The sequence below is a fragment of the Chamaea fasciata genome, unplaced genomic scaffold (assembly GCF_029207755.1).
Source record: "Chamaea fasciata isolate MVZ Bird 193981 ecotype frontalis unplaced genomic scaffold, bChaFas1.0.hap1 SCAF_1, whole genome shotgun sequence".
In the NCBI taxonomy this organism is placed as follows: domain Eukaryota; kingdom Metazoa; phylum Chordata; class Aves; order Passeriformes; family Sylviidae; genus Chamaea; species Chamaea fasciata.
In genome coordinates, this window is record NW_027094086.1 from 128,479,593 (window position 1) to 128,505,688 (window position 26,096).

The 26,096-nt window shown below is 38.6% G+C and overlaps 1 protein-coding gene across 2 annotated transcripts in view; it reads left to right on the plus strand.

Annotated features, from left to right (window-relative positions):
* Nucleotides 1-26,096, plus strand: part of SLC25A13 (solute carrier family 25 member 13) — a 103,161-nt gene that overhangs the window by 23,782 nt on the left and 53,283 nt on the right. For both annotated transcript variants that reach the window (XM_066197123.1, XM_066197114.1), the window contains 3 exons: nucleotides 440-493; nucleotides 5,112-5,254; nucleotides 12,926-13,041. In XM_066197123.1, coding sequence (XP_066053220.1) covers nucleotides 440-493; nucleotides 5,112-5,254; nucleotides 12,926-13,041 — 313 coding nt within the window. The remainder of the gene's footprint in view (nucleotides 1-439; nucleotides 494-5,111; nucleotides 5,255-12,925; nucleotides 13,042-26,096) is intronic.

Consider the following 26,096-nt stretch of genomic DNA (forward strand, 5'->3'; position numbering starts at 1 on the left):
TTTATGGAGCTGCTTTCTTGAACAAGTTTGGAGTCTGAGTATTTCACTCTTGCCATTTATCACTTACGGACTGCATATGATACTCTGAAATCTTTAAGGTGAAAGGTGCTGGAAGTGTAAAATTCTATGGTAAAGATGGGATAAAGCTGAATCCCAGCAGAGAGGTATGCTATAGAGAGTTGATTCTTGAATGTCTTTAATGTGTTAATGTGTGCTTGTTTAAGAGTTGCAGGGTTGTGTAAGGAATGCAGAACAAAATGTTGAGTAACCTTATATAAGTGTGAAATGGATAAAATGAGTGTGGCCAACTAAAGCAGTTTATAACTGGTGAACATTTATTGTCATCACTTATTCTGTTTTTTGTGTTCTTGTTTTTAAATGACACTTTGACACCTTTTGTGTAAGTTATGCATATTAATGTAATTGTATTTACTTGTAGGTGGCTCTAACCAAAAGAGCTGATCCAGCTGAGTTGAAAACAATATTTTTGAAGGTATGTGTAAAGTAAATATTTTACTCTCTCTGCTTAAATTTTTCATGTCTTTTGCTCCACTATTGCAGCATACAACTCTTGATAGTTTTTTTCCAACCATTAATCATTCACTGTATTATTACCATGTTAGACTTAAATACCATTATCAGAATTGAACAATGCTCACCAAGAAGTCAGATATATTCCTGAGTGATTATTGTATTGACTCAGAAGAAGTATTGCTATCTTAGAAAAAACCCACATTGTTCAGAGAATGTGGTAGGAGTTTCACTATTGTTCCTATATGTGGTAAAATGTTCGTGTAGACACCTTACTGTTAGATGATTTGGTAAACTTTCCTCTTCCTTCCTTCCTTGCCATCCTTCCTTCCTTAGGGTTATCTCTGTTTCTGTTATTTGTAGAAGTGTTGGGAAGATCACCTTGTGAAGCACTGGCCTTATTTATTATGTAATTGAAATTCCTTCTCTGTTGGCCTAATGTGGAAAGCACGCAAGTAAAGAAATGATTCATGTACCTGCTTTCATGTACTTGAGAGAAATGTGCTTTAGTGTTTTGCTGAAAATTGGGTGGTGATTCTCCAACCCTACTCTGTTCTTTTGAGACCCCTCCTGGAGTGCTGCATCCAGCTGTGGGGCTCCCAACATAAGAAGGATGTGAACCTGTTTGAGCTAGTCCAGAGGAGGGTCACAAAGACAATCAGAGTGCTGGAGCACCTGTGCTATGAAAACAGACTGCGAATTGGGACTGTTCAGCCTGGAGAAGAGGTGGCTCCAGGGAGATCTTACTGGAGCCTTTCAGTACCTCAAGGGAGCCTACAATTAATCTGGGGAGGGATATTCTGCAAGTATAGGGACATTTTACAGGAGCATGTAGTGAAAGGACAAGGGGGAATGACTTTAAACTGAAAGGGGGTAGGTTTAAGTTAAGGAAGTAAGGAAGAAAGTCTTACTGTGAGGGCGGTAAATCCCCAGAATAACGTGCCCAGAGAAGTTGTGAATGCACCATCCCACAAAGTGTTCAAGGCCAGATTGGATGGGGCTTTGAGTAATCTGGTCTAATGGAACATGTATGTGCCTGTGGCAGGGAGGTTGGAACTAGATGATCTTTAAAGTCCTTTTCAACCTGAAGTATTCTGTGATTTTGTGGATCTGGCTTTCTTTGACCCATTTCCTAAATTTAAATAACTATTTCTAATCTTCCTAAGATTTATTAGCCCAGTGTCTGGATAAGTTTGATATTCTAGTATTAAAGAAAAAAAAGAGTACAAAAATTCTGATGAATGGTTGTGGTTCTGAAGAAAAAGTATGAGGTAGATGCCACAGTGCTTTTAGAGAGCTGTTGTACCTGAATTACTTTTGTGGAGGTGTTGAGGGCCTGAGAGAACTCATATCTTTCCAGTTTCTTCCCTTCATCTTTGCTCTCCAGCATCATGCCCCACTCTCCATGTAGTTCTTGGTATTTTTTCCATTGTCCCTTGTGAGCTATTATTAACAATATGTGTAGGTGTCACAATGTATATTGCCTGTATTTATAGTTTTATTATATACTGTCAGTATTTATAGCTCTGAAATCAGATTTTCAGTTGAGAAAGCCAGGATTTAACTTCTTAAGTCCTGGAACTTGTATCTGTCAGGAGAGGAAAAAGAGTCTTGCAAAAGAAGGGGTTCTGTGGTTTACAGAGGAACATACTTGAAGAGCAGTAGCACAGCAGCAGAAAAGGCAGACAGGGAGAAGACCACCGACCTGAGAAGATAGTAGCATTGAGGAAGGAAATAAACACGCTAGAGAGAAGCCTGGTTCATTCTGAACTATGAGGTGGTCTTCAGTTGGAGAGTGGGAAGGTTGGTTAGTTGATTTGCTGAGAATAGTGTGAAAATTGTTTCCTATCTGCCTGTGGGTATTCATCTCTCTTAAATTCCAGCAACATCAGTAAGCTCCCTCAACCTTCTGTTTGATGGATTGAATCGATCATAGTTGGGCACACTAAATGCCATCTCTGACTTCTTTTTCTTCCTCTTCTGCTTTCACTTCCACTCAAAAGAAGGGATCCCAGTAAAGTGAAGTAATGAAATATGAGCTAAATGTTTCATTCAGTGTAATGCAGCATTGTCATGCTACTCACTCCCAAGAAGGAGAAATGATGAATAAATGTGTTATGTTGTTTCATGGTTTACAGATGAGTAATAGCCAGAGTGTTAATTAAGCTTCTCCAGATTATTTTAAGTGGTGAAGCCAATATAGTTGCTTCTGCAGATTGTGGAATGTTCACTTACAAAATAATTTGACAACCATTCTTTCCTACTTTAATTAAGAATTAAAAAATATTATTTCCATGTAGGAATGGTACCCACAGTGTAGAAATAAATGTGAAGCTATCAGTTTAAATGCAGTGGATTGCAGTCAACTTTTAGCATATTTAGTATGTCAAATCCCCAATAGAATGTTTGCAAATCTTACTTAAAATGGGGTTAAACTTGTTATTACTTGACTATCTAAAATGTATGTAAATTACCAAAAAGCCATTAAGTACTATTGTATAATATCAAATTCTCTGTGGGTATAATTGTCAAAGTGGGGGGAAATAAAATCGTAAAGAACCAATTTTTGAATGTTGCTCCTCCAAAACGAATAGAATTGATGTTTTTTTCTTTTTGTTATGATAATTTCCAATAGTACTTCTTCTAAGTCTTCTAACATAACCCCTAAGAGATTAGATTTTAGTCAAAGTGATCAAGCTGACATTTTTCAAGGTCATTTTCTATATGTAGTGTAGAGTACGTGATTGGATTTCAAATACACTTGAGTAAATCACAATGACAAGAAACAGGGGGACACTGAAACCTTGTGCTGTTTTCTGTTATTGAGTGCCCTAGCAGGGGGTAAGCCTGGATGAAAAAAAAAGAAATGTAGAAGCATAGGCTGTCTGACTTATTTGATTTGTTTCTCAATAGCAGCTGTGTTAAAAGTTTCTGAGGCTGGGATTCTGAAGGATTCTGTCTTTCTGCAAATGATTACATTGAAATCAATTGATCTGTTAGTTCTTATAAAAGTATACAATTCAAAATTCCTTGCATTGTAGAAGCTAGAAAGCACGTGTTACAGTGTCTATTGAAACAGGAATCCTTTAGCAGTAACCAATATATAGATGCCAAAACGAGTTATGTTTTGTTTGGGCTTGCTTCTCTGAAGCCTTGTTTCTTGAAGATATTGCTGTACCTGAAAATGGTATTTATATAGCACTAGAAGAAAATAATCTACTTACTGTAACACTTTGGCATCCCTCTGAGAGTTGTATGCCTGCAGCAGGTATAACGGTGCGCTGCAGGCACCGGTATGAAATGACAACTGGCAGTTTTTGTCCCTTAGCAGAGTCATAGTAATGTGAAAGAAAGCGTGTGTTTGAAATACACTACAAAATAGCAATAGGTATCTAATTTATTTATTACCTTAGTGTGGATAATGCTCTGTGGGGAGCTGCAATGATAGTTTATCATCCTACCTTGCCTTAAAAAAAAAAAATAAAAAAAAGAGAAATTAGCAGTTTCTTTCCTGTTCTCAGTGCACATTTGTTATCCCAAGATAGACCTGTTTCCCTTTAAGCTAACACATGGTTCTGCAAATCTTGCCTGGCATCTCTTTTCCTTTTAATAATTGTCCTTATCTATTTTCTTTTCTTAAAATACATTCTTCAGGGTTGATTTCAAATTTGACTTTCTTCAGAAAATGAGGATTTTAAAATTTGACGGATGACCTAGGAATGAGGGTGGAGGAGGTAACAAAGGGAATTTTATTTATTTATTTAGATATTATCTACAAAGATGTTAGTATTATTTTTATTTGTAACCTGGAGGCTTCCCGTGGTAGCAAATATGCTGGGTCTGTCAACAGCTGTTTTCTGGAGCAGTATGCTAGTAACTATGTAAGGCAGGGATACTGTATGGCAGGTGTCAGAACTCTTTTTTTATTTCTGCAGTCTGCTGAATTGTCAAAGTTCGTGTTTTGCTGTTACATTTTTCTGCTAATGCTATTCTTTGGCCTCCATTCAGCACTTCAGCCAAGGAATGTCAGTAGGTTCTCCTTTCCTTAAGGACCATCCATGGCTGGAGGTGATGCAGTGGAGTACTTCAAAACAGCACCCCCAGGTGGACATTCCTGCGGGATCATCCGCTCCACTGGCATTTTGCGGGTGTAACCAACCCTGCCTTCTCATCCTGAAGTAGAGTGGCTAAACGAAGGAGTCAGTTCAGATGAATAAGATATGCTGCAGTGCCCTGCTGCTGTCAGAGTTTGACATACATGCTTGAAAATATGCTTGTGCTTCTTTTTCTACTTCAAAAACATACTTGGTATGGAGCATTTCTAGACTACTATGGAGAAATTGTTGACATGATAATCCAAAAGTGTATGTCCGCCATTTGTTATCTGGGAAGCTGAGCCTTCAGCCATTTGGTTACTCCCCTCTTACTCTTTCCTGTTCGGGTCTAGGCTGTAGGTTCACTGGAGCAGAACTGTCATCTGTTGTAACAGAGGCCTGCCCATGATTGGAAACTGTGGGTGGTGGTAATAAATGCCTGCAGAAGGATGTGTTGAGGCACTAAATATTGTATTCGTTTAACAGTATGCAAGTGTGGAGAAGAATGGAGAATTTTTCATGTCTCCTAATGACTTCGTCACACGGTACCTGAAGATAATTGGAGATGGTTTGCCTAATGCAAGCACCGTGCAGCTCCTTGCAGGTGTGGTGGATCAGACAAAAGATGGGTAAGTGTTTTTTTGTGGTTTTGGGTTGGGGGAAGAGGGGGAGATTTGTAGTTGATTGGTTTATTTATTTATGTTGTTTGTTTAAGAAACAAAGCCGTTTTTTCTGATCCGTGAAGAGTGGAGGGGTTGTTTTGTTTTGTTTTCCCCTGCAGATCCATAAAGGAATACAGTATCTTTTAAGTGAAGGAGTAGAAACGTTGTTTTCAACTGAAGTACCATTTAGTGGTGCAAACCATTTTCTGTCTACTATGTATTTTTAATACATGGAACCTTTCATGTTTGTTGGCTGGCTCCCCTATCTCCTGCTTTTTTTTCCTTCCCTGAGTCTTTCTGTCTCTGTTTACTTTATGTATCCGTCACAAACACATTCAAATAGAAATCCAAAATAAGTTTAGATGGTGTAGGAAGAGATCCTAGAAAAAAAGTGCCCCTGCTTTGTTTAGCCATGGCACTGTTAAAGGTTTTTTTGCCACTGTGTTTTTCCTTCCAGAGGGAGGAGGAGCACCTAAGGTATTTAGGGAGCCACTCTGCAGTCTTGGGAAGGCAGCAGTGAAGTTGGTTGCACATGGTTCGCATTTGAAAGGCCGACTTTGCCAATAGGCAAGATTAGCTACCCTTCCATCTTCCTTCCCCCTACTTTAATGAAATCCTAGCTTTTGCTTTTGGTACTTGCCCGGGCAAGCTGTCTCTTCACCCATATGAATTGTTGAATCCTCCCTTTAAAGTATCTTTAGAGAAACTTGAGAATAATTAGCTATGGACTTGAAGTGTGTAGTTGTGGCATTTTTAGAAACCAGAAAACTTCAGGCATGACTCATATCAGTGGTTGCAGGGAGTAAAAATGTGAGATAAACAAAGCACGACTAGAGAATGCAGTCTTCCTAGGGAACAGATGCAGGCATAACTGAAGTTTTGCTGTCCTTGCCATGCTCTCTTTTCTGCTCAGCCAGTCTCCTGTATTCGGCAGCTGGGCACCTTAAACCTTGCTGATGAGTTAATGTGATGATTACTGCCCTTGTAAAAGAATTGTGTAAAAGGTTGTGTTGGTAAACGTTGATGGCATCAAAAAAGCCATGGCTTCAGATGGTGTTTGACTGGAAATGTTAAACATTTCTCAGATTTCTTCCCTTGGTTTGATGCCTGCAAAAACAGCATTTTCCAAATTACATGGCTTCAAATCCGTTTTGTAATAAGAAGATTGAAAACATAATCCATACCTTGTGATTTGGATCTCCCTCACAAACAGAAGCTGGTGTCAGGAAGAACAAAATGTAAAACTGTAGCCTATGTGAACTTGTTGACAAGTTGGGATTTCATAACTTGGCGTGATCTTGTAAGAGTTTTGCGGTGTAGTATTGAGGCTTCTAATTGCTGCTTTCTGCCATGAGTAGGGATTGTTTCTGTAATCCACATTGAGCAGTGACAGTTTGTAACGTATCTTTGGAGAGTCTCTTCTGGTATTCAGGCTGTCTTCCTGTTTCACTAATATGTAAAAAAATGGGGAAAGTTTGGAAAGTAATTAGCATCCATCTTTCTAATATGGCATTGTAGCATTTTTTGCCATGTGGCTCAGCGTTTCTACCTTGTTCTCCTGATCTATAAAGTAATTTGCAGAGAAATCGTCTGAGGCAAGAGTTGGCTGCTTTTTGGTTCCTGTCATGAAATCTCCTAAAGACAGCAACAGGGCTGTTGGTCTTCTCCTATTGAATACTGTCAACTTGGCAGTCCAGAGTTCCAAGTTTTGCAGTGAAGCACAAACCAGCTTTTGTTGGTGTTCATTTTTAATAGGTTTGTCGGTGTTTAGAGACTTACACGTGTTTAAGGTCATGAGAGTCTGTTCAGTAATTTAGCATTATTTCTATTATAAAATAGAAGGTATCTTGCAAGAACAGTGACAAGTTAATTTTGTTACAGTGTTAGTGACTTAAAGTAGTGCACTTCTGAAAATACTGCTAGGATATTTCCAGAAGCATTTATCCACTGTCCTGGATCCCTCTTTTGCTCTGAAGAAGCAGCTGTTGCTCATGACTGGTGAGCATGACCACTTGTCACTTAAAGGGTCTGAGCCTCCACCAGGGATGTTCCTAGCACTTTTTAGAATGCTTTTGGATTCTTTCTGATTTTGGTGACAAGTTAGCTCTATGTATCAAGTGTAATCAGTGTGAAACACTTAACTGGGTAAGTACACAGGTGAGAGGCAGACAGCACAAGAACATCTGACTCATGAGCAGGGTATGTAGATGGGCAAAGAGTTTCTTACCCAAGAATTGAAGAAGTTCTGAGTGTGAAATAAAAAAAGATAGCTCTTAGATACAATCTCACGGTGGTTACTGTAGACAAAATCTCATGTAAGTCTAGCCCAATTCCTCCATTGCTGGAGATTAAGGATTTGAGGGTCTACATGAGCTACTGTTGTTGTGACAAAGGTAGGAGACCTCTTAAGGCGTACTCTATTGTTCACTGAATATCTGTTGCCATGGGAGCAAGTTTAGCCTCCATCTTAAGCCAGGGCAGAGGTTTATTTGATGGTGGGCTTTCCTGCTGTTCTCTATGGAGGCATGTTTTTAAGGTTTCCTCTAAGAAAAGGAAATATGTTCCTTGGTGATGGCTAGACAAACCTTTCAAAATAGTCAACTGGTAATAACATAGATTTTAATAAGTGTTATATTGTGTGGTTGTTGTTCATGTGAAACAAATTGAAGAGCCTGGTTCCTGGCCTTAAGCTTCTCACTCCTAATCTTAGTTAAAAAAAAAAAAAAAAAAAAAAAGCGCTTAATTTGGCCTCAGCTGGATCAGAAATTTCCCCAAAATACAGTACCTTTCTAAAGGCTTATCAACAACAGGCCAGGCATTTTCCATCCTGGCTACTGTAATATTGTTTTTCAGATTTTTGTTGTACTTTTAAACATCTGCCTAACAAAATAAGTATTTACCACACGTCTCTGTTTGGACTATAGTAACTAACACTTTACTGAGAAATGCTATATGCTTTATTTTTAGAAAGGACAAAGTATTCAAAAATAACACTTGGAAATGTCAGTATTTTCCATTATTATTGGATATAAATGTATCCTCTAATGCACCAATTTACACTATACTTAGTTTACCTAACTTGCAGTGAAAAAATTATAGATGTAGCTTCAATTTGTGTCCCATTATGTTACCATGTTTAAATTGCTGATACACTAAAAACATCTGCATTGATTTCTGAATAAAACCTCTTTATCATTGCATTTCTAGGTATTATTACAGCAGGTGATGGCTTTTTTTCTTTGTGTGGCTACATGCAGACTTTCTCTGGTGGGAATACGTCATGTCTGTGGGGTGTCCAGGTACCATGGGTGTGAGCATGGAAGAGGGAGTAGTAAAATAATGGTTTTGCTGGATCATACGCCATTGTTCTGTTTAGACTGGTGCTCCTGTATGTGGGTGCTTTTAAAATATCAAGATTTGATTCTTCCTGAATAAATTGTGCTTTATTGGCACTGGTAATGAGGATGTGAAGGTTTTGGAAAACTTTGACTTATTTGGGTGGAATATCTTTAAAACTGAAATAAAATTTCATAAACATTTCAGCTTCCTCTCCCTGTGCTGTTAAAATCACTAGGTTTTTCTCTGCTTTTGTAACATAAATGGCTACTTGTTTAGGTATATGAAATAACTCCTAAGTAGTATATTGAAGTCCATGTTAACATGTGCTGTTTAATGACACCTAATGATATTCACTGAAGGGTTATGCTAAACCCAAAAGGGTGATGCTAAACTGGAGAGAAAACGTGTTACCCAGGCAACTACCCTTGTGCAGTATAGACAAGTGAGCATGTGGCTATGTAGTACACATTTTTTCAGCTTCTTTAAGCATTAAGAATCACACGTGTAATTGACTGAAAAATTACTGCTCAGTTACTGTATTGTATGGTCATAATAGAAGTAAATGAATACGTCGTTGTTAGAATAGATCTGTTGGGAATCACTAGCAGGCTAGTCTACTTAGGGAGCAAAAATACAATAAGAAGAAAATAGCTGGTTTAATTAACATGTAAAAATTGGGTTAATTTGAATTCAGCTGGCACAGCAGATATTAATGTCTCTTCTTTAACAGTCTGGCTAGAACCACACAATTCGCACACTTTTAATCTTTCTAGTTCTATGAATAATTGTTTTTAAAAATGGATATAAGGTTATTTTAAACGTTTATCTGTGAGTTACCGGGGGGGTTATTGCTTCCAAGTACTGAAAAAAAATGCTTCTACCAGTATAAAATCTTGTAACAGTGTTAATACGTGGAGTTTTAATCAAACCCAGGCCTAATAACATAGAATATGTTTTTAACATGGTGCTGGGATTTTGCTGGGATAGGTGCTGTATTTCTTTTCTGTGCTGTCATCACTGTATTGTGATCTGTTGATAAGGACATGTGCAGGTTGTTTCACACGAAAAGCGGCTTTACCAAAATGATGTTGGCAGAGATTTTACATTTATAATTCCAAACAATCCTATTCTAGAGTCTTGTCACCTGCTGTCTTTTTTTTTTTTTCTGTGTTCATGTATTATAATCCTTGGGACACAGCTCAGTGCTTTGGATCTGTTTACTGTTCTGTTAGGTATGTAGCCAACAATAATAAATAATAATAGCCTTTTATAGCCAGTAAGTCACATTGTAACAGTAAATATGCATAGATACAAATCTGAGTACGTTGTGATATATTTGTCTAAATTTGAAGGAAATGTTACTTTTGAAAACTTTCTTTTGGCTTAGAAGGAATGGAAGTTTTCTTCCTTGGAAAGACTGATTATCTGTGTAGTCTGTGTCTAACAGTGGGGAGTACCAGGAGCTCCCAAGGAGTTTAAAGGACTGATGGATTGCTCGTGTGCTAACATGTGCATATGTAACAAGGCACAGACTTCTTTGCCAGTAAAGCTTAAGGCATTCTTATGTGTTTGCTGACATCATTAATTGTGAGTTTAATCTTAAGAATACCTGAGGAGGTTTCTTTTTATTTACTTCTTGCACTATGTTATAGTTTATGATGGCAAGCTCCCAGAGTTAATTATCTGTTAGACCATTTCATACTCTACATTTCTTTTACTTTTATTTTTTGCATGTATATTGAGGGAGGTAGCATAGAACAGCTTTTAGGCCTCCTGTGTGCTGTGTTTGGGTTTTTTTTTTTAAGTCCTCTTTTATTCTTCTTCTCATGTTTTTATGTTTCTCATGGAAGTTGGCTTGTTTGTGGATGTTTGGCTGCTGATATGCAGCAAGCACACTTCAAGTGTTGATCTAGGAAAGCCAGTAGATGTAATCTTTTTAGACTTCAGCAAAGCTTATGATACAGTCTCTCTTAGTGTCCTTCTGGGCAAAATGTCCAGTACACAGCTGAATACCCCTGCTGCATGGTGGACGAGTGACTGACTTAGAGGTCAGGCAGAAAGGGTTACAGTGAATGGGGTGACCTCAGGCTGGCAACCTGTCACAAGGGGGGTTGTGCAGGGCTCCATCATCGCCCCTGTGCTCTTCAACATCTTTGTGAGTGACCTTGATGCAGGACTCAGGAATACTAAGTAGGTTTGCGGACTGCTGGCATCCTCAAGGGCAGGGAGGCCCTGCAAAGATACCTCAGCAAGCCAGGGAGATGGGCAATCACCAACTGTATGATGTTTAATGAGGGAAAATGCTAGATTCTGTACCTGGGGTGGGGCAACCTTGGATGTACAGACAGACTGGGGAATGAGAGGCTGAAAAGCAGTGCCCCAGAAAGGCACCTAGGGGTCCTGGTTGACAGAAAGTTAAATATGAACCAGCAGTGCCCTGGCAGCCAGGAAGGCCACCCATGTCCTGGGGGCATCAGGCACAGCATGGCCAGCCGGGCAAGGGAGGGGATTGTCCTGCTCTGCTCTGCACTGGGGCGGTCTCACCTTGAATACTGTGTGCAGGTTTGGGAGCCACAATATAAAAAAAGACATTAAACTGTTGGAGAGTGTCCAAAGGAGGGCGACAAAGATGATGAAGGGCCTTGAGAGGAAGCTGTGTGAGGAGTGCCTGAGGTCACTTGGTCTGTTCAGCCTGGAGGAGACTCATTGTGGTTTTGACTTCCTCACAAGGGGAAGAAGAGGGGCAAGTGCTAAACCCTTCACTCTTCTGACCAGTGTCAGAATTCAAGCAAACAGCATGAAGCTGAGTTCAGGGAGGTTTAGGTTAGATCTTAAGCAAAGGTTTTTCATTCAGAGTGTGGTTGGGTACTGGGACAGGCTTCCCAGGGAATTGGTCACAGCACCAAGCCTTTCTGAGTTCACGAAGCACAGTCCTCTCAGGTACATGGTGTGACTCTTGGGGATGGTCCTATGCAGGGGCAGGAGTTGGACTCCATGATCCTGATGGGCCCCTTCCAACTCAGCATATTCTCTGAATTCCCATAAAACAGGTGACTGGAAATTGCTGTATAGTCATGGGTCATCATAACTTGATGGAAAAAAATATCTTTTCTGACTTAGGCAAACTCTTAGTTCTCTCTGTTATTGCATACAGAGTAGAAGTTTTCATTGAACTGGCTGCAGTGTCACTTCGGATCAAATCCTAAGGATATAGTTAGTTTCTGTTAAAAATCTCCTGGGTTTATGTGTGTTGACATTGGATACACTGAATTTTGTGCTTTTCAGAAATAATCCTTGTTCCCCAGCTGCTGCCACATGAACCCATTAAAGCTACATGCCTACTACGCTGACATAAAGCAGCCTGAGAGACAGCAGTCTTAACTATCCCAGACTGCTAGCAGGCCCTGCCACCACATATTTGAAGATGATTTTAAACTCTACAGCCTAGACATTAAAGAAGCAGCAAAACAGAAGAACAGTTGGCCTTTGCCTCTTTAAGAATAAGAGTTTGATCTCCATTTGAACTCTTGGGTGTGACGCAGAGAAATTAGAGTGTTCAAGGTCTTTGCTGTATCAAACCTACTGCTGGAAACAATGCCAAGTTGTCTAATTATGTATTTCTGCTTATGAACTAACTTCTGGAATGACAACTCTGCTTTTATCTATGCCCTACTACTGTGCTAGAACATTAGGAACCTGGCTGTAATGACGAATTTGAATAAACTGCTCTTGGGCTGAGGAAGAACATGCAGACTACTGATTGAAATTTGTGACTCAACATGCAGGACTGGAGGGCTGTGATGGATGACTAATAAGTTGCTAGCAAACAGATAACACATTCTGATCAGTTCCTTCTGAAGTGAGTGGCAGCATGTAGGTCTTGAATGGATTTGCTTTCCAAAAGTGCTAAGTATACTGAGTCTTGAGGGAAGTTACTCATGTCTTTATTGGCTCTGTCTTGCCGGTGGAGGGAGGTAGGCTCCCCCAGAGGGCAGTTCAGTTAGACATTAAAGCTGAGGTGAGTAGCCATGCTGAGTGTTTTGCTTATTTTATGTTCTGTTGTGACTTGCTGAGAGGAATAATGCCTTGTTCAACAGACATTTCCGTTTAGTGATATAAAGACTTCCTGACAGCACTGGGGTTAGGGCATTTTAGGATAAATTTTAATCCTTGCTGAATCCATTTTGAACACATTTCGGTTATGGTCTTATTTCTTTTGTATAATCAATATTATATTGTATTTCAGTTTTCTGCAAGCAAGTTGGGTTCATAGCTGCTGTTTTTTCCTTCATCCCTCAGGCTGATATCCTTTCAAGAGTTTGTGGCATTTGAATCAGTCCTGTGTGCTCCAGATGCATTGTTCATAGTAGCCTTTCAGCTGTTTGACAAGACTGGCAAAGGAGAAGTTACTTTCGGTAAGACATTCTTAAGTGTGCATTCTTAATGTAAAAATCCCTACCTATGCCAAACTCTGTTTCACCTACTGTTACTGTAGGAGGCAGTGATTGGTAGCAGAACTACACTAATGCCAAACAACTTTATGTCTGTACTTTTTTAATCATTTATATGTGCACAGTATGAAACCAAGGTCATTGTCGTCATCATAGTTTTCCCTGGAGGACTGGTCACTTCTCTTTTTCTCTTCCCCAACATGCTTGTGCCGGTCCAGACCAGCAGTGATAGGTGACTATGGGAAATGATTGAAAAACTGCAAGGAGGTTTCCAGAAGACCTGGGTGAATGTTGGGTTTGAAATCATTACCCTGAATTATTTTTTGTTTAAATTTGCTGTATTTCAAGCTGGCTGACTTTTAAGGCTTAAAACTGTATTCTGTGAGATTTTACAGTAATGAATTCATTATTACATGCCTTCTGCTGTTCCCTCCCCCTTTAAAATTCAGCTCTGCATTGAAAGTGATGTTTGCACTGATAATGAGATACACTCAGGTCAGTTTAAAACCTGATTAAGTGGGCTGTTTATTTCTAGACATTCTAGAGATAGCTTTTGATATCTGCAGGGCTATCTCCCACCTGCCTAATGATAAGGGTTATTCAGTCTGAAAGAAGGATTCAGAATTTAGCAGTTTGCACTAATTTCTGCTATTGAGCTTGCACTTGAAAAAGTATGGGGGATCTTTTTGCTGAGTACCTGCACTGGAGAAAGTTGCTGTTTCTAATCTGCTAGATTTGGACATTGTTATTCCTATATATCAAGTTTGTTTGGTTGTTAAACAGTTCTAAGTAAATAGAAAATTTGATGACATTGACTCTTTGTCTTTCCAAAATACATGTTTCACAAATCCATTGCTTTTTACCAGTATTTCCCACAGATGTCTTGTGCTCACTTAAAAAAACCCCCTTCTCTTGTGTCCATTTGAATTAACAATTTTCTGTAACCATTGCTTGGAGCATCATTGTATTCCTTCTACCATCTCCAAAAGTCTGTATTAGAAGTTGAGGCTGGTGAGAAGACTTGCTGTCTCTTCTTGTGTCTATTTTGGTTTATTATTATTCTGATAGTGTGTTGAGGGTGTGACAGATGTGCTTTTTGTGTGCAGTATTTCAGAAGTTACTACAGATGCTAAAAGATTCTCAGAAAAAAATTCTGCAGATCATAACCTTGATGAAGGAAGTATTTTGTGCCTAACATTTTTGTGTATGTATATGGACAGAGAAGCAGTGAGAGATGCCATGCTTTTAAAACAGGAGGGAATGCATGTTTTACTAGGATTTTGTTCCAGTGAAGGCAGAGTTCCTGGAATGCCTGTGATGTGCAGTTTCTTGTCTGCGTAAGAGCCCCTGGTTGCTTGGAGCACTCATTAATAATCTAGGAAGAACTGTATTCTTTTGATCTGAATGCTGAATCAGTCTGACTTAACTTTTTAACTCTTGGCATTCTTGTTCCTATTTTTCCTGCTGTCAAATGCTTCCCTTGGGGTTTGACACAGTGAGTCAAAGGATTTGTTTGGCATTTGAAGTCCATTGAAGTCCTTCTAGTGATGAGAGAAAATCCCATGGCAGGCTGTATTTAAGGTATTTGAAAGAGAAGACATGCCAACATTGGCAGAACCTCAGATAGCTTTCGTTTAATTCCTTCATCTCCCCTTTTGAAACTGTAGATGTATCTGTAACTTCTGTGTAGTACCTTGTGGCTACCACCCCAGCAAATGCCTGGACTGGGGAGGATGGAAGAGCTGTCTCAGTGTTGTGCATTATCAGCAGAAATGGTTGACCTTTAGACAGTGCTAGTTCCTTATTAGAGAAAAAGAGTTTTATTTTCCTGCTATTACGAAAAACCCCTAATATTTTCATAAATACATTATTAAAATACTGTTCTGTAACTTTGCCACTCGATGTCTCAGTCATGTGTCTTTGAGGCTAATTATGAGATCTTTTTCCATTCAGTTGAATGAAAGTGGTATCAAGTCCTTATCAAGGTTAGGAGACTTAAATAGGGGTTTTGTATACTGTGGAATTACAGTGTGAAAGGAACAGAAGAATAGGGAAAGGATAATTTTTCAGTATACTGCTGTTAGGTGTAGGATCTCAAGGCTCTCATTTTAAGTTTGTATCTCATTTTATTGTTGTTAAGAAACAGCATGGCTTATCTGTGCAGTCATTGTTTTTCTGTACACTAAAATTATGATATAAATATTTTAACTTATGCCAAGCAGAATAGTTAGCAGCAGTGAATTTCACATTTTGTACCATGCAAATCCATCCAACTCTTACTCTTTCACAGGTGAACTTGGCTTGGCATCTTTGGTAAATGAATTAATGAGCTTTATGCCAATGAACTTTTACACTGAGATGTGAGATCCAGGCTGTGGATATTCAGAGAAATGTTCTGGGTAAAGAAGTTCCAATTTAACACTTTGCACTTACTTTTCTTGAAAAATGCTGCACTCTTACTTTAGCTTCTGGGTTGGAAATGGATTTGCGTTTTAGCCATATGTTGACATCTCTACAGTTTTAAATATTTCATTTCTTTCAAGTTGCAAGTTAACTGTGCCTGATTCTTTGACAGAGCTATTAGCTATTTAAAAGGGCTGATGTGCAAGCAGTGTGGGTACATGGGGGGGGTGGGAAGCATTTCTAGTTTATTGCTTTTAGAGGTGAATTAAATGGCCACTAGTAAATTAGTGGCTAGTAGCTGATTGGGACTACACCTGGCCATTGCATCATGTTGTAGATTTACTTTCTGCTGAAGTGTCAAAGCTTTGACAGTTTGTAAGGAGTTAAAGCTCTCAGCAGGAAAGTGAGAGGAAGTTTAGCTGGCTTTTAAATTCCAGGCAAAGAGCAAACCATTGCTTCTTACTGTTGAGTGTTGACAGGCACATAAAAGCTGATAATGTAAGTCCAGGGGTTTAAGAGACTTAGTAGAGTTGCTTTTTTGTCGTATGACTGTATTTTAATGCCTCATTAAAGAAGCAGAGCCCTTTGAAATTCTTTACTAGATGGCATTTAAAAATGGTGAGATGGTTGGGTAAAAAAGTGTTTAAAAACTAAGCCATTGTAACCTTCATCTTTAATTTTGGATGGGTAAAATAAGTGATGGTGCCTAACAGTTCTGAGCTGTGAATGACACAGCAGTGAAACCCAGGAACTGGAACTTTCCTTTTCTGATACTAGTTCTCACAAGCCCTAGTGAGGGGCAAAATAAGTGTTGTCCATGTTGTTTTTTCTAAGAGAGTAAGGAAAGACACAGTAAAAGCTGTGGTTGCGTGAGTCTGTGCTGCCAACCATTATTGAACTTGCTTTAAAGATTTTAATTCTGATTTGTATTAAAGTAGAATTACCCACCAGACAGAAATTCTTGCTCTTGTACTTAATGAAATGGAGCTGTGGTATAGTGTGTGGTTTTATGGTTTTGGTTTTCTTTTTTAGAGGTCCTCTAATTCAATCTGAAGCTGCTTCAAAATGGATGCTGTGTTGTGCTGCTTTGAGAAATACGAGTATGCTGTAAAATGTCAGTCCTTTAATTAAAAAAAAAACCCAAACAACAAACAACAACGTCCTCCTAAAGACAGCAAAAACATGAAGGAAATTGGGAACCCAACACCCAAATTCTTGTTTGTTAAGTGTAGCAGCTGCAGATTCAGACATTGTATTTTGCTTTTGTCTCTAAACAAGTCTTTATTGGCATTCAGACAGCAGCTATTGTGGGTCTCTGCTTCTGTTATTAATTATATCAGTACATTTCTTAGATAAACACATTAATTAAGGTTACGTATTACTAAGTGCTCCTGTTTGCTGATACGTGATACTTGAATTGCCTGAATACTTGTTTGTAAACTTTCTAAAAGGACATAGCTCTTAAGAGAGGTTTAAATTGCTCCAAAGCTATTGTGATGAGCTTCAGAGTTTTTTCCTCTATGATAATGCTCTGATTTTTTTTTTTAATATGCAAAAAATGATTACAGGAGTTTCATAGTTGCTTTCAAGACCAAAGAATTAGCTTCTGATTGTGTGACATAGCTTTTGCTTTTGTTACAGAGGATTATTTGTTTTATGCTTTACACTGCAATCACTGGTATGTCTTGCTTCTTTTTATGGAATCTGTAACTCTTTTTATCTCTTGCACAACACCTAGCTTAGTGATGCCCAGCCTGGTACACTGAATACAGTGTAAAGCAATGAAAAGCTAAATCTGAACCTGTCGTCCTGGTTTTTTAGCCTTCTGATTGTTTTTCATTTCTACTGAAGTTTTCTCACAAATTGTAAAATAAACAAAAACTGATGTTTTGTAAACATGCATTCTTTCTAGGGGAGAAGACAAATTGATGGACTTCTGAGTTAACCACTGGGGTGAGAAGGGTGTTCCTCTCGTCCCCCAATCCTTGACCAAATCCCAAAAACTATATAGGTTGATATCCCCCAAATAAACTTCCCTTTTCCTTTTCCTCTCACAACCTGATGGGTGAGTGTAGTTCTTTCGTGTCCTCTAGCGACATGAACCAACCAGATAAATTGCTGTGGGTGTAAGCTTTGATCTCCTGATAAACTGCAGTATTTAGTATTTATCAGTGATACTTCCATTTCTGGTAAAAATTTCCTCGAAACCAATTGTAGCTAGTGATGTGTTAGCTTACACATCACAGCTTCACCTATACAGTGAAACATTTGCTGATTTATAAATGACAGCTGCCTAGATATGATGGATCCAGTGGCAACATTACAGATGTGAAATCTGTATACTGATGGTTTTTGTTATTTGTACAATATTGGATTTTGCACAAATAATTGCCAGTTTTAATTACAAGGGGATGTGAAGTAGACTTGTTTGTATATTTATTTTCCTCAAAACAATTTTTTAAATCTTCTCAGACTGTTTTTTGAGAATTTCATTTGTAGACAAATGTCAACTTGGCAAGTTTTTGTTTTGTTTATTTCTTTTAACTTAAATTTTATGTAACCAGGCATCTTGAGTAAAAGAGAGCCTGTTTGGATACAAAGTGAATCTGTGATTTTCAGTATTAGGAGAAGCTTTGTCCTGTTACACTGTTTGGTTTCATTTGGTCTAGAAAATGCAGTTGAGTTTTCTAAACCATTCAGAACTGAAATTCAATTTCAGTTTGTTCTTTGTTGTTGGTTTTGTTTTGTTGGGGATGGTAAGAGAATCATTGAGCAATTCAGATTGGAAGGAACTGTGGCAGCCATATGGTTCAAACCCCTGCAGTGCCACCATCAAGGCCAGTTGCTCGAGGGGAAATACCTAATCAATGTTTTAAATAATCTCTGAGGCTGGAGACTCTACAGCCTCTATGAGTAAGCATCTTCCAGTGTTCGATCACTGTGAAATGAAATTCCTGAGGCCTGGTTGGGATTGCCAGGGTTCCAGCTTGCGTCCATTGACTCTTGTCCTTCCACTGTGCATCTCTGTTTCCCCTTCACCTCTTGGGTAGCTGTAGACAGCAATGAGCACCTCCTTTAGATCTCCCGTCTCCAGGCTAAGAAAACCCCATTCCATCAGCCTCTCCATACATGTCACATCCATCATCCCCCAGCTGCCTTGTATGGAGAAAATAGAAGTGATACTCTGCTTTTGTTAGCAGGTTGTGCTGTTGACCTTGGTGAAAGTGATCTGGTGGGGGTTTATTGTTGTTGTTTATTATGATTATGATTATTATTATTAGTATTAGTATTACTACTCGGGACAAGAGGAGTAAATTTATTTTTAATGCCCACTGGGGGCCTAGTGCTCTTCAAACTTGATGTCTTAGGGGGCTGGCAGTGTGTTGCTAACATCTAATGAGGCCAGGAAAGGTAATAAAAATTGTAAAGCTGTTGCCAGTGAACTGAAATTATGGATAGCCACAGTTCAAATAGAAATCTTTTTAAGGGATTGCATTCTGGAAAATTTCTGAAAATGTTTTAAGCAAGCAAATTATGTAATATTCTATGTGTAAATTCATGTTATTCCCCCTTACATACAGCTGCCACTGAAGAAGCAGACAAATTTGAATCCTGAGTCTTATTTGCTGAGGGTGATGGTACTTTTGGAAAGAGCCTGCTTTTTTGCTATTTCACTTTTTTTTTTTTTTTTCTTGTGTGTGTGTGTGTGTGTGTGTGTGGTATTTGCAGTATTTAGCACAGGTAACAGAGTGCACAAGTATCTCAGTCAAAAATTAGGGCCAAGTAGAACAGGATGTTGTATGGATATGTCATGCAAAAGTGAATTAGTAGTTTTCAGAAGTGACAAGAGCACAAACAACCAGAGCAGGGGGAAGGAAGGTAAGAGGATAAAAAAGACAACAATTTCAGCAGATTTGTGAAGTCGAAGCTTATCATGGGTCTTCTTGATTGGGAAGAATCATGAAGGCACAAGCATATTCTGTGTGATAATCTTTTCATTAATGAGAAGTTTATCTGTAAGACTGCTCTGTCCTTGTTGAAAAGCTTGACTAGGGCAATGAATTATGTTCAGTAGCTAGTGTCTCTCTCTCCTGAAAGAGAATGCATGCCGAACTGGGATTGGTACTGGACCTTATGGTTTGCTGCAGGCATTTTGGGGGATCTGTTTGTTTGTTGTCTTCTTTAAAGTCTCCTTATGACATTTGGTAGACATTTATTTACCAGTACTGGTCTTCATCTCACCTCTGTGTACAACAGGTGCTGTGCAGCCTTTTTTGCTTCTTCGAGCCACAAAATGGTTGTGGTTCACATCTGAGCAGAAGTGACCAGTTTTAGTGGGAGACTCCAGCCTCCTGCTTCTCCTCCCTGCTGTGGCTGCTTCTAAGGATGCTGGCACTCCACTGGGGCTGTTGCAGTACAGTCTTTGTTAATGCCTGAGGGTGTGCCAAGTTAACCAATGCATTTTCAAAGAGCAGCTCAACGAGTATCATAAGCTTTTGCTTCTCACTGATGGGCTCCAGATGTTGGTATGTTATCTGAAGGTGCGAAAACATTTGTGAAGGCATCCATTTTTTTACATACGTGCACCTTTATTGCCCTTCTTTAATGATCAGCTTTTATTGCAAAAAAAACTACCCTGATTTTTGGAACTTTTTAAGTGACATATGAGTGTTTTCTGAGCAACTGGATATAGATACATGGGAAAATCAGATTGGCATGTGTGTGTTCTATGGTATCTTGTCAAAGATCTGAAGAACTGCTTGGAAGATGTTCCAGTTCAGTGGGTTAAAAATCCTCTTTTTACGGAAGACCAACTATAGATTTGCACAATTGACTATAATGGCTCCAATTTTAAAAGATAGAGGTAACAGAGAGCACTTCCAATTGGTGGGATAGTTCAAGAATACTACATGCTCAGATGGCTAAAATATTGTACTTTCTGTTGCTACTTCACGCTACTTAAAAAGAAAAAAAATAGGTGCAGGAAAGGTGGGAACATGCCAATTTGAGAGTCAATTTCAACTGTATGAGGTCGCTCTTTGGTTAACGGAGTAACTCTTTGGTAAGCTGAGGGTCAGCCATCTGTATATCCTGTTGGAAAAATAAGCCCAACATGATTACTAGGCAGCACTTGGGGAGGCAGCAAAAGCTTCCACACCAGAACATACTTTAAACCGTGTCAGGAGCAGTATATCACTTTAAGCTTGTTTTTTATTAAGATTTTTCCTTATCCCATTTTCAAACTGGCCTGACGTTGCAGATTAGAAAGTAGAAACTTCATCAGATTCTAAGAGCCAGAAAAGTGTTTTGTTATTAGATTTTAATGCGAAATTTCAGATAGCAAAATACACATATTTTTGTGGTGTGTGTAATTTAGTTTTCTAAATTGGAAAATCTACTGTTACGTAGCAGTTAATGACTATTTTTTCCTAACATTTGGAATTCAGGACCTGATTTGAGAAGCTGATAAAAGAAAACAAAACTGAGAATACGTTGGAAGTGCTCAAAGTGAAAATTACAGTTTAGATAGGTTTGAGGGTAGATAATTAGACATTTTAATTGAACTAAAATAGTTTTATACTAATACAGTACTGTTGTGGGAGTATATTTTGTGGTGTATTTCAAATTGAAGTATTTAAGTGAGGGGAAATGTATGTTAATGCTTTGCAAGAAGCTGATTTTTTTTTAATATCATCTATCTAAGCAAAATGGCTTTTAATGACAGAGCTCTCAAATCAATGCAGGAAAGCAAAGTGTAAAGTTCAGGATGGTTTCTTTGAGCCAGGAGTTTGCTTTTATAACTTTGGTTGGTATATTAAATTGCTATAGGAAACAAAGATGTGAATTCTGAAGTAATTTTTTTATTGCTGGACAACTTCGGTGAAATTAGCCTCTGCCAGTGTGGGGAAAAAAAAAAAAAAAAAAAAAAAAAAAAGGTGTTGATTCAGTGTGGATTCTGAAAGTCCTGTGTTTTTACATCTCCATGATAGGGATAAGAGAAATTATCCAAATGATGATTTCATTTGCCCACATGGGGCATTGAATTTGATATTCAGCTTTGGTTAAACATAAGGAACACTGGCTTATGTCAAGCAGCAAAATTCAGCACTAGTCCACAGTTGGACTAGCTCAAAATAATTAAATTAGTTGAAATCACGTTTTTTATTTTTTGAGTTAAATTCTGTCTTTGGGAATTTTCTCTGGATTTGGAGGAACTGGTCTTGTGAAAAACTGAACACACAAAGTTATCAAAAGAGGTGAATTCTGGGGCTTTTCAGGTGTTTGTATGCAAGTATATATGTGCAGACACATTTTTTAGGTACAGGTGAAACTGATCTTTGTCTGAACGGATGAGGTGCACTAAGGCAGGGTTTTGCACTCTTGAATGAATCATTTCTAGAATGGTAGTGGTACCACATGATGGAGCACAGATAAATTGCACTGACCTAAGCTGCTTTTTTCAAACCACCCCCCCCCTTTTCTGAGTCATGTTGTACATTCCCATTATCTTCAAGTGATGTGCTCCATTTCTACTCTGCTAGCTTCACTTTGAGTGTTCTACTACTTTCTTTGTAATATTTTAAAGAAGAAGTAACCTAATTTAATTTCTTTTTTTTTTTAATTCACAATTGCAAAAAATGTTGTGGTCCATGTTTTGTGAGGCACAAAGAGGAAATAAAAATACAGCATTAGTATATTATTTCAGGGCTTCTAACCTGTGGAAAAAGGTGGCTGTAACAGCCCTTGCTGCTCTTAATGCTTTATTGAGGGAAGTTGGAGGGATGAGTACCTTTCCTTCACTGTCCTTAGTAATGAAACTACTCCTACGTGTTACTCAATTTATTGGATGGCCATCATAAAACTATTTCATCTATTTCCTTAACAAAGCAGCAGGGAGATGAAGAAAGTGACTGTAATGCTTGTACTTCCAGAGTGTTGTTTCTCTTTACATAAATAGGGATAAATGGAAAACCCAGCCAAGAACTTGGATTACCTATCATTTCACATCTTATCTGAACAGCTGTGATGTTGACATACTTTTTCCAGAATAAAAGTCATCATTATCAAAGATGGAAATAAATTCTAACTAGCTGTGAATTTGAAGTTCACAACAGTAAATAAAAAACCAAGAAAACCAAACAAAAACAAACGAACCCCACACTAAACAAATAAACAAAACCAAAATAAAACCACCAAAAAACCCAAAACAAACCGCCAAACAAAAATAAGCCAACCCAAATCTTGGATAAATCCCAACAATTCCAGTAAAGCAAGATAATACATACAGTTACTCGATTATTTCTGATATATATAGATATATGTGAATCCACCTGTCTCTGTACACATATGCTTTTACACAAGTTTATTGTTCTTCCATAATGTCATAAGTAAAGCAAGCCTGGCAGAAGGCTGGCTTGGCAGAGCAAGGATCTACTTCCGAGCTAAGGCTAAAACAGATGTATGTCCAGTCCATTATACAGAGAAAATTCATGTGGCCCAAGCTCAACTGGAATTGATGCTGGCTAAAAATGTGGGGGACAAAAAAAAAAAAAAAAATAAATTAAAATATACTACTAGAAAAACACAGTCCAGAGGTAACATTGTCTCATTACATGATGAGAATGGTCACCTCACAAATAGGGACGTAGATAAGGCAGAGATGTTTAACAGTTTTTTGCTGTTGTCTTCAACGTGGATGATGGGCTAAGCGTGTCGCAGTGCCCTGAGCTGAAGAACCATAAGACCAGAGGGAATGGCATGAAACTGTATCAGGAGAGATTTAGGTTAGATAATGGAAAAAGGTTCTTCACCCAGAAGGTGTTTGGGCACTGGATCTGGCTTAGCAGGGAAGTGGTCACAGCACCAAGCTTGACAGAATTCCAGAAGCATTTGAACAATGTTCTCAGGCTTGTGGTGTGATTCTTGGGGTTGTTCTGTGCAGGGCCAGGAGATGGCCTTCAGTGATTGTTGTGAGTCCCATCCAACTCAAGATATTCTACTATTCTGTAATTTTTCTGTTTCCAGGAGCAGTAGGAGCTGGCTGCTCCACCAGACTGACAACGCTGATGTGAACGAGGGTGCCAAGAGGCTGGTTCCTGGGCACAGCTCTCACTGACAAAGGGTGCAGTCCCATGCTACCTGAGCATGGACAGAAAAGCAGGTCTGGTGTCAGTGACCAGGGTCAGCCACACATGTCCATAGGGATGAGGCAGGTCAGAGATAAGGCTGGGAAGATAAATCAGGGGATTGGGGTCACTGAGGTGTAGGTATCCCTACAGCAAACCTCATCAAGAGAGATTAGGACCTGACATGAGGATTCTTCCAGCTCTTCCTCCTGCAGTGTTATGCCTGGACCCATATGCCTCATGCTGGTGCATGAGGAAGAAGTTGTCATGGGGAAGAAGTTGCAGAACCTGCTGGTGTACTCAGGATCATGAGGCTTTTGAAAAATGTGGAATTGTTTCAAGTGGTCAGTGAGAACTGAAGCCTGTGGAAATGATTTTGTCTTCATCTCCTCTGAACCTGAGGTCAGATGATTGGTAAGGTGCTGGGGTTTCCTAGTCATGATATTGAAACAGCTACTCTCATCAAAGCGAAATAGTTTTCTTCTTCGCAGGAGGTAGGTAGTTCGTGTTCTTTATAGAAGTTACTATTACAAATATCATCAGGGTAATATAATTTTTTTTTCTCAAGGCCTAGGGCTTTGGTGGAGGTTTTCTCTACTATGTTCAAATAATTTAATTGTGTAAAGGAATAAGAGATATAAAATATATAGATTTTATATAAAATACAGCTGAGGATGACAGGTTTTCTACAAAAATATTGTGACTATTTTGTAAGATCAGTGGATTTTTGTAGATGATAATGAAATTTTTGAGGTTCTGTAGAGACTTTGTTAACTTTACTGGGCTTAATGATGACAGCGCGTGAAAAATGTATTTGCAAAATACATTTGAAAAATAAACTTGCAAAATAAATAGTTGGAAAGAATTTGAGATGAATAGGTCAGATACTTATGGACTATACCCAGTAAAGATTTTAGTAGTGTGTTCTGTTAAGTGACTTTCCTTAGATACAAAATACAGTGGAATAATGACTTTCAGAGTTTTCCTTTTAAAATCTAAAATTTATAAATCCAAATTTCACTTGGAGAATGTTGGTGGTCCTTGTTGTATCAAGAGTGTCTGTAGTTATTCCAAAGCATGCTTTATTTCTATTTTACTTCTTAATCACAGGAAATGGAATGTCATAAGAATGAAAATGGAATGGAGTCACAGGAATGAAAATATGAATGCAGCATGCTTGTTTGTGCAATAAGCATTTAAACATACACATCAGTACACTGCAGAGAAGAAGGTCCCCAGGACTTAAAGGACCAAAAACCCCCACTGTAAATCAGCAGGCAGATCACCTGGAGGGAAAATAAAACAACTCTTTCATGCAGTGATCAGAAACGAATGGCAAGGTAGATATTTTTTTAGTTAGAGACTGTGGAGGGACAAACAATTATTTGTTTCAGAACCTTGCAATTTATTTTAAAATTGAGTTGCAAAGTTGAATTTTTTGAAAGATTGATAAAGTGACAGCATGGATTTCTGAAAATGAGTGTTTAAAATCTTCAACCTGTTGTTTGTTTTTCTTTCTGACAGCTTGGGTTTCAACAACGCAAACACACAAATGGTTGTATCTTGCTAGCTTTTGATTGATTTTGTGCTGTTATGGCTCTTGACATTGAAGTATTAACATTTTGCTTTTTTAAAACTAAAGCAGTTAAACAGTGTTCTGAACTGGATTTTTAAGCTTCCATTTATCAGATATTTTGATAAAATACTTGTTTAGGATCAAAGCACAGTTGTCCAGAGAGGTTGTGGAATTTGTTGTTGGAGATACTCGCATAATCACCGATTGGGTCTGATTGGAAGGGGGGTCATCTGGTCCAACCTTCCTGCCCAAGCAAGGTCATCCCAGACCACACAGCACAGGATTGTGTCCAGATGGTTTTTGAGTATCTCCTGTGAAGGAGACTCCACAGCCTCTCTGGGCAATCTGCTTCAGTGCTCAAGACACAGTAAAGTTCTTCCTCATGTTCAGGTGGAACTTCTTGATTTAAACTTGGTCAGTATTGAACCTTAGGGAGCGCCACTAGTGACAGGCCTCCAACTAGACCCTGTGCCACTGATCATGACCCTTTGGGATTTCAAAGTTCCTTTATCCTGATACCCTGAATCAAAAATTCATGCGGGGGTATTCGAACCTCATCTGGCCATGGAGCTGAGCCTTCCAAACCTCTTCAGATTGGACTTTCTTTGACTGGTGGCTGGGCTCCATGAAATCCAGATGTCTTTTCCATTACAAATTATTCTGTAGCTCTGAAATAGGTTCCTTTAAAAAAAAAAATCTAATTAGACATAATAACTCCTGGCTACTGAAGGACACCTCAGCTTCTCTGTGTTTAGCTAAGTGACTTGTGGGTAGCTGTGGAACTTCCAACTGCAGGTTTAATGCAAAACTACATTTTTTTTCATTGTCTATTTTGTATTTTAATACTGGGCTTAGATGATTAGAAGGTGACACTGTGAGAACTGAAGAAGAACTTGGAGTGAGTTCTGCTACGT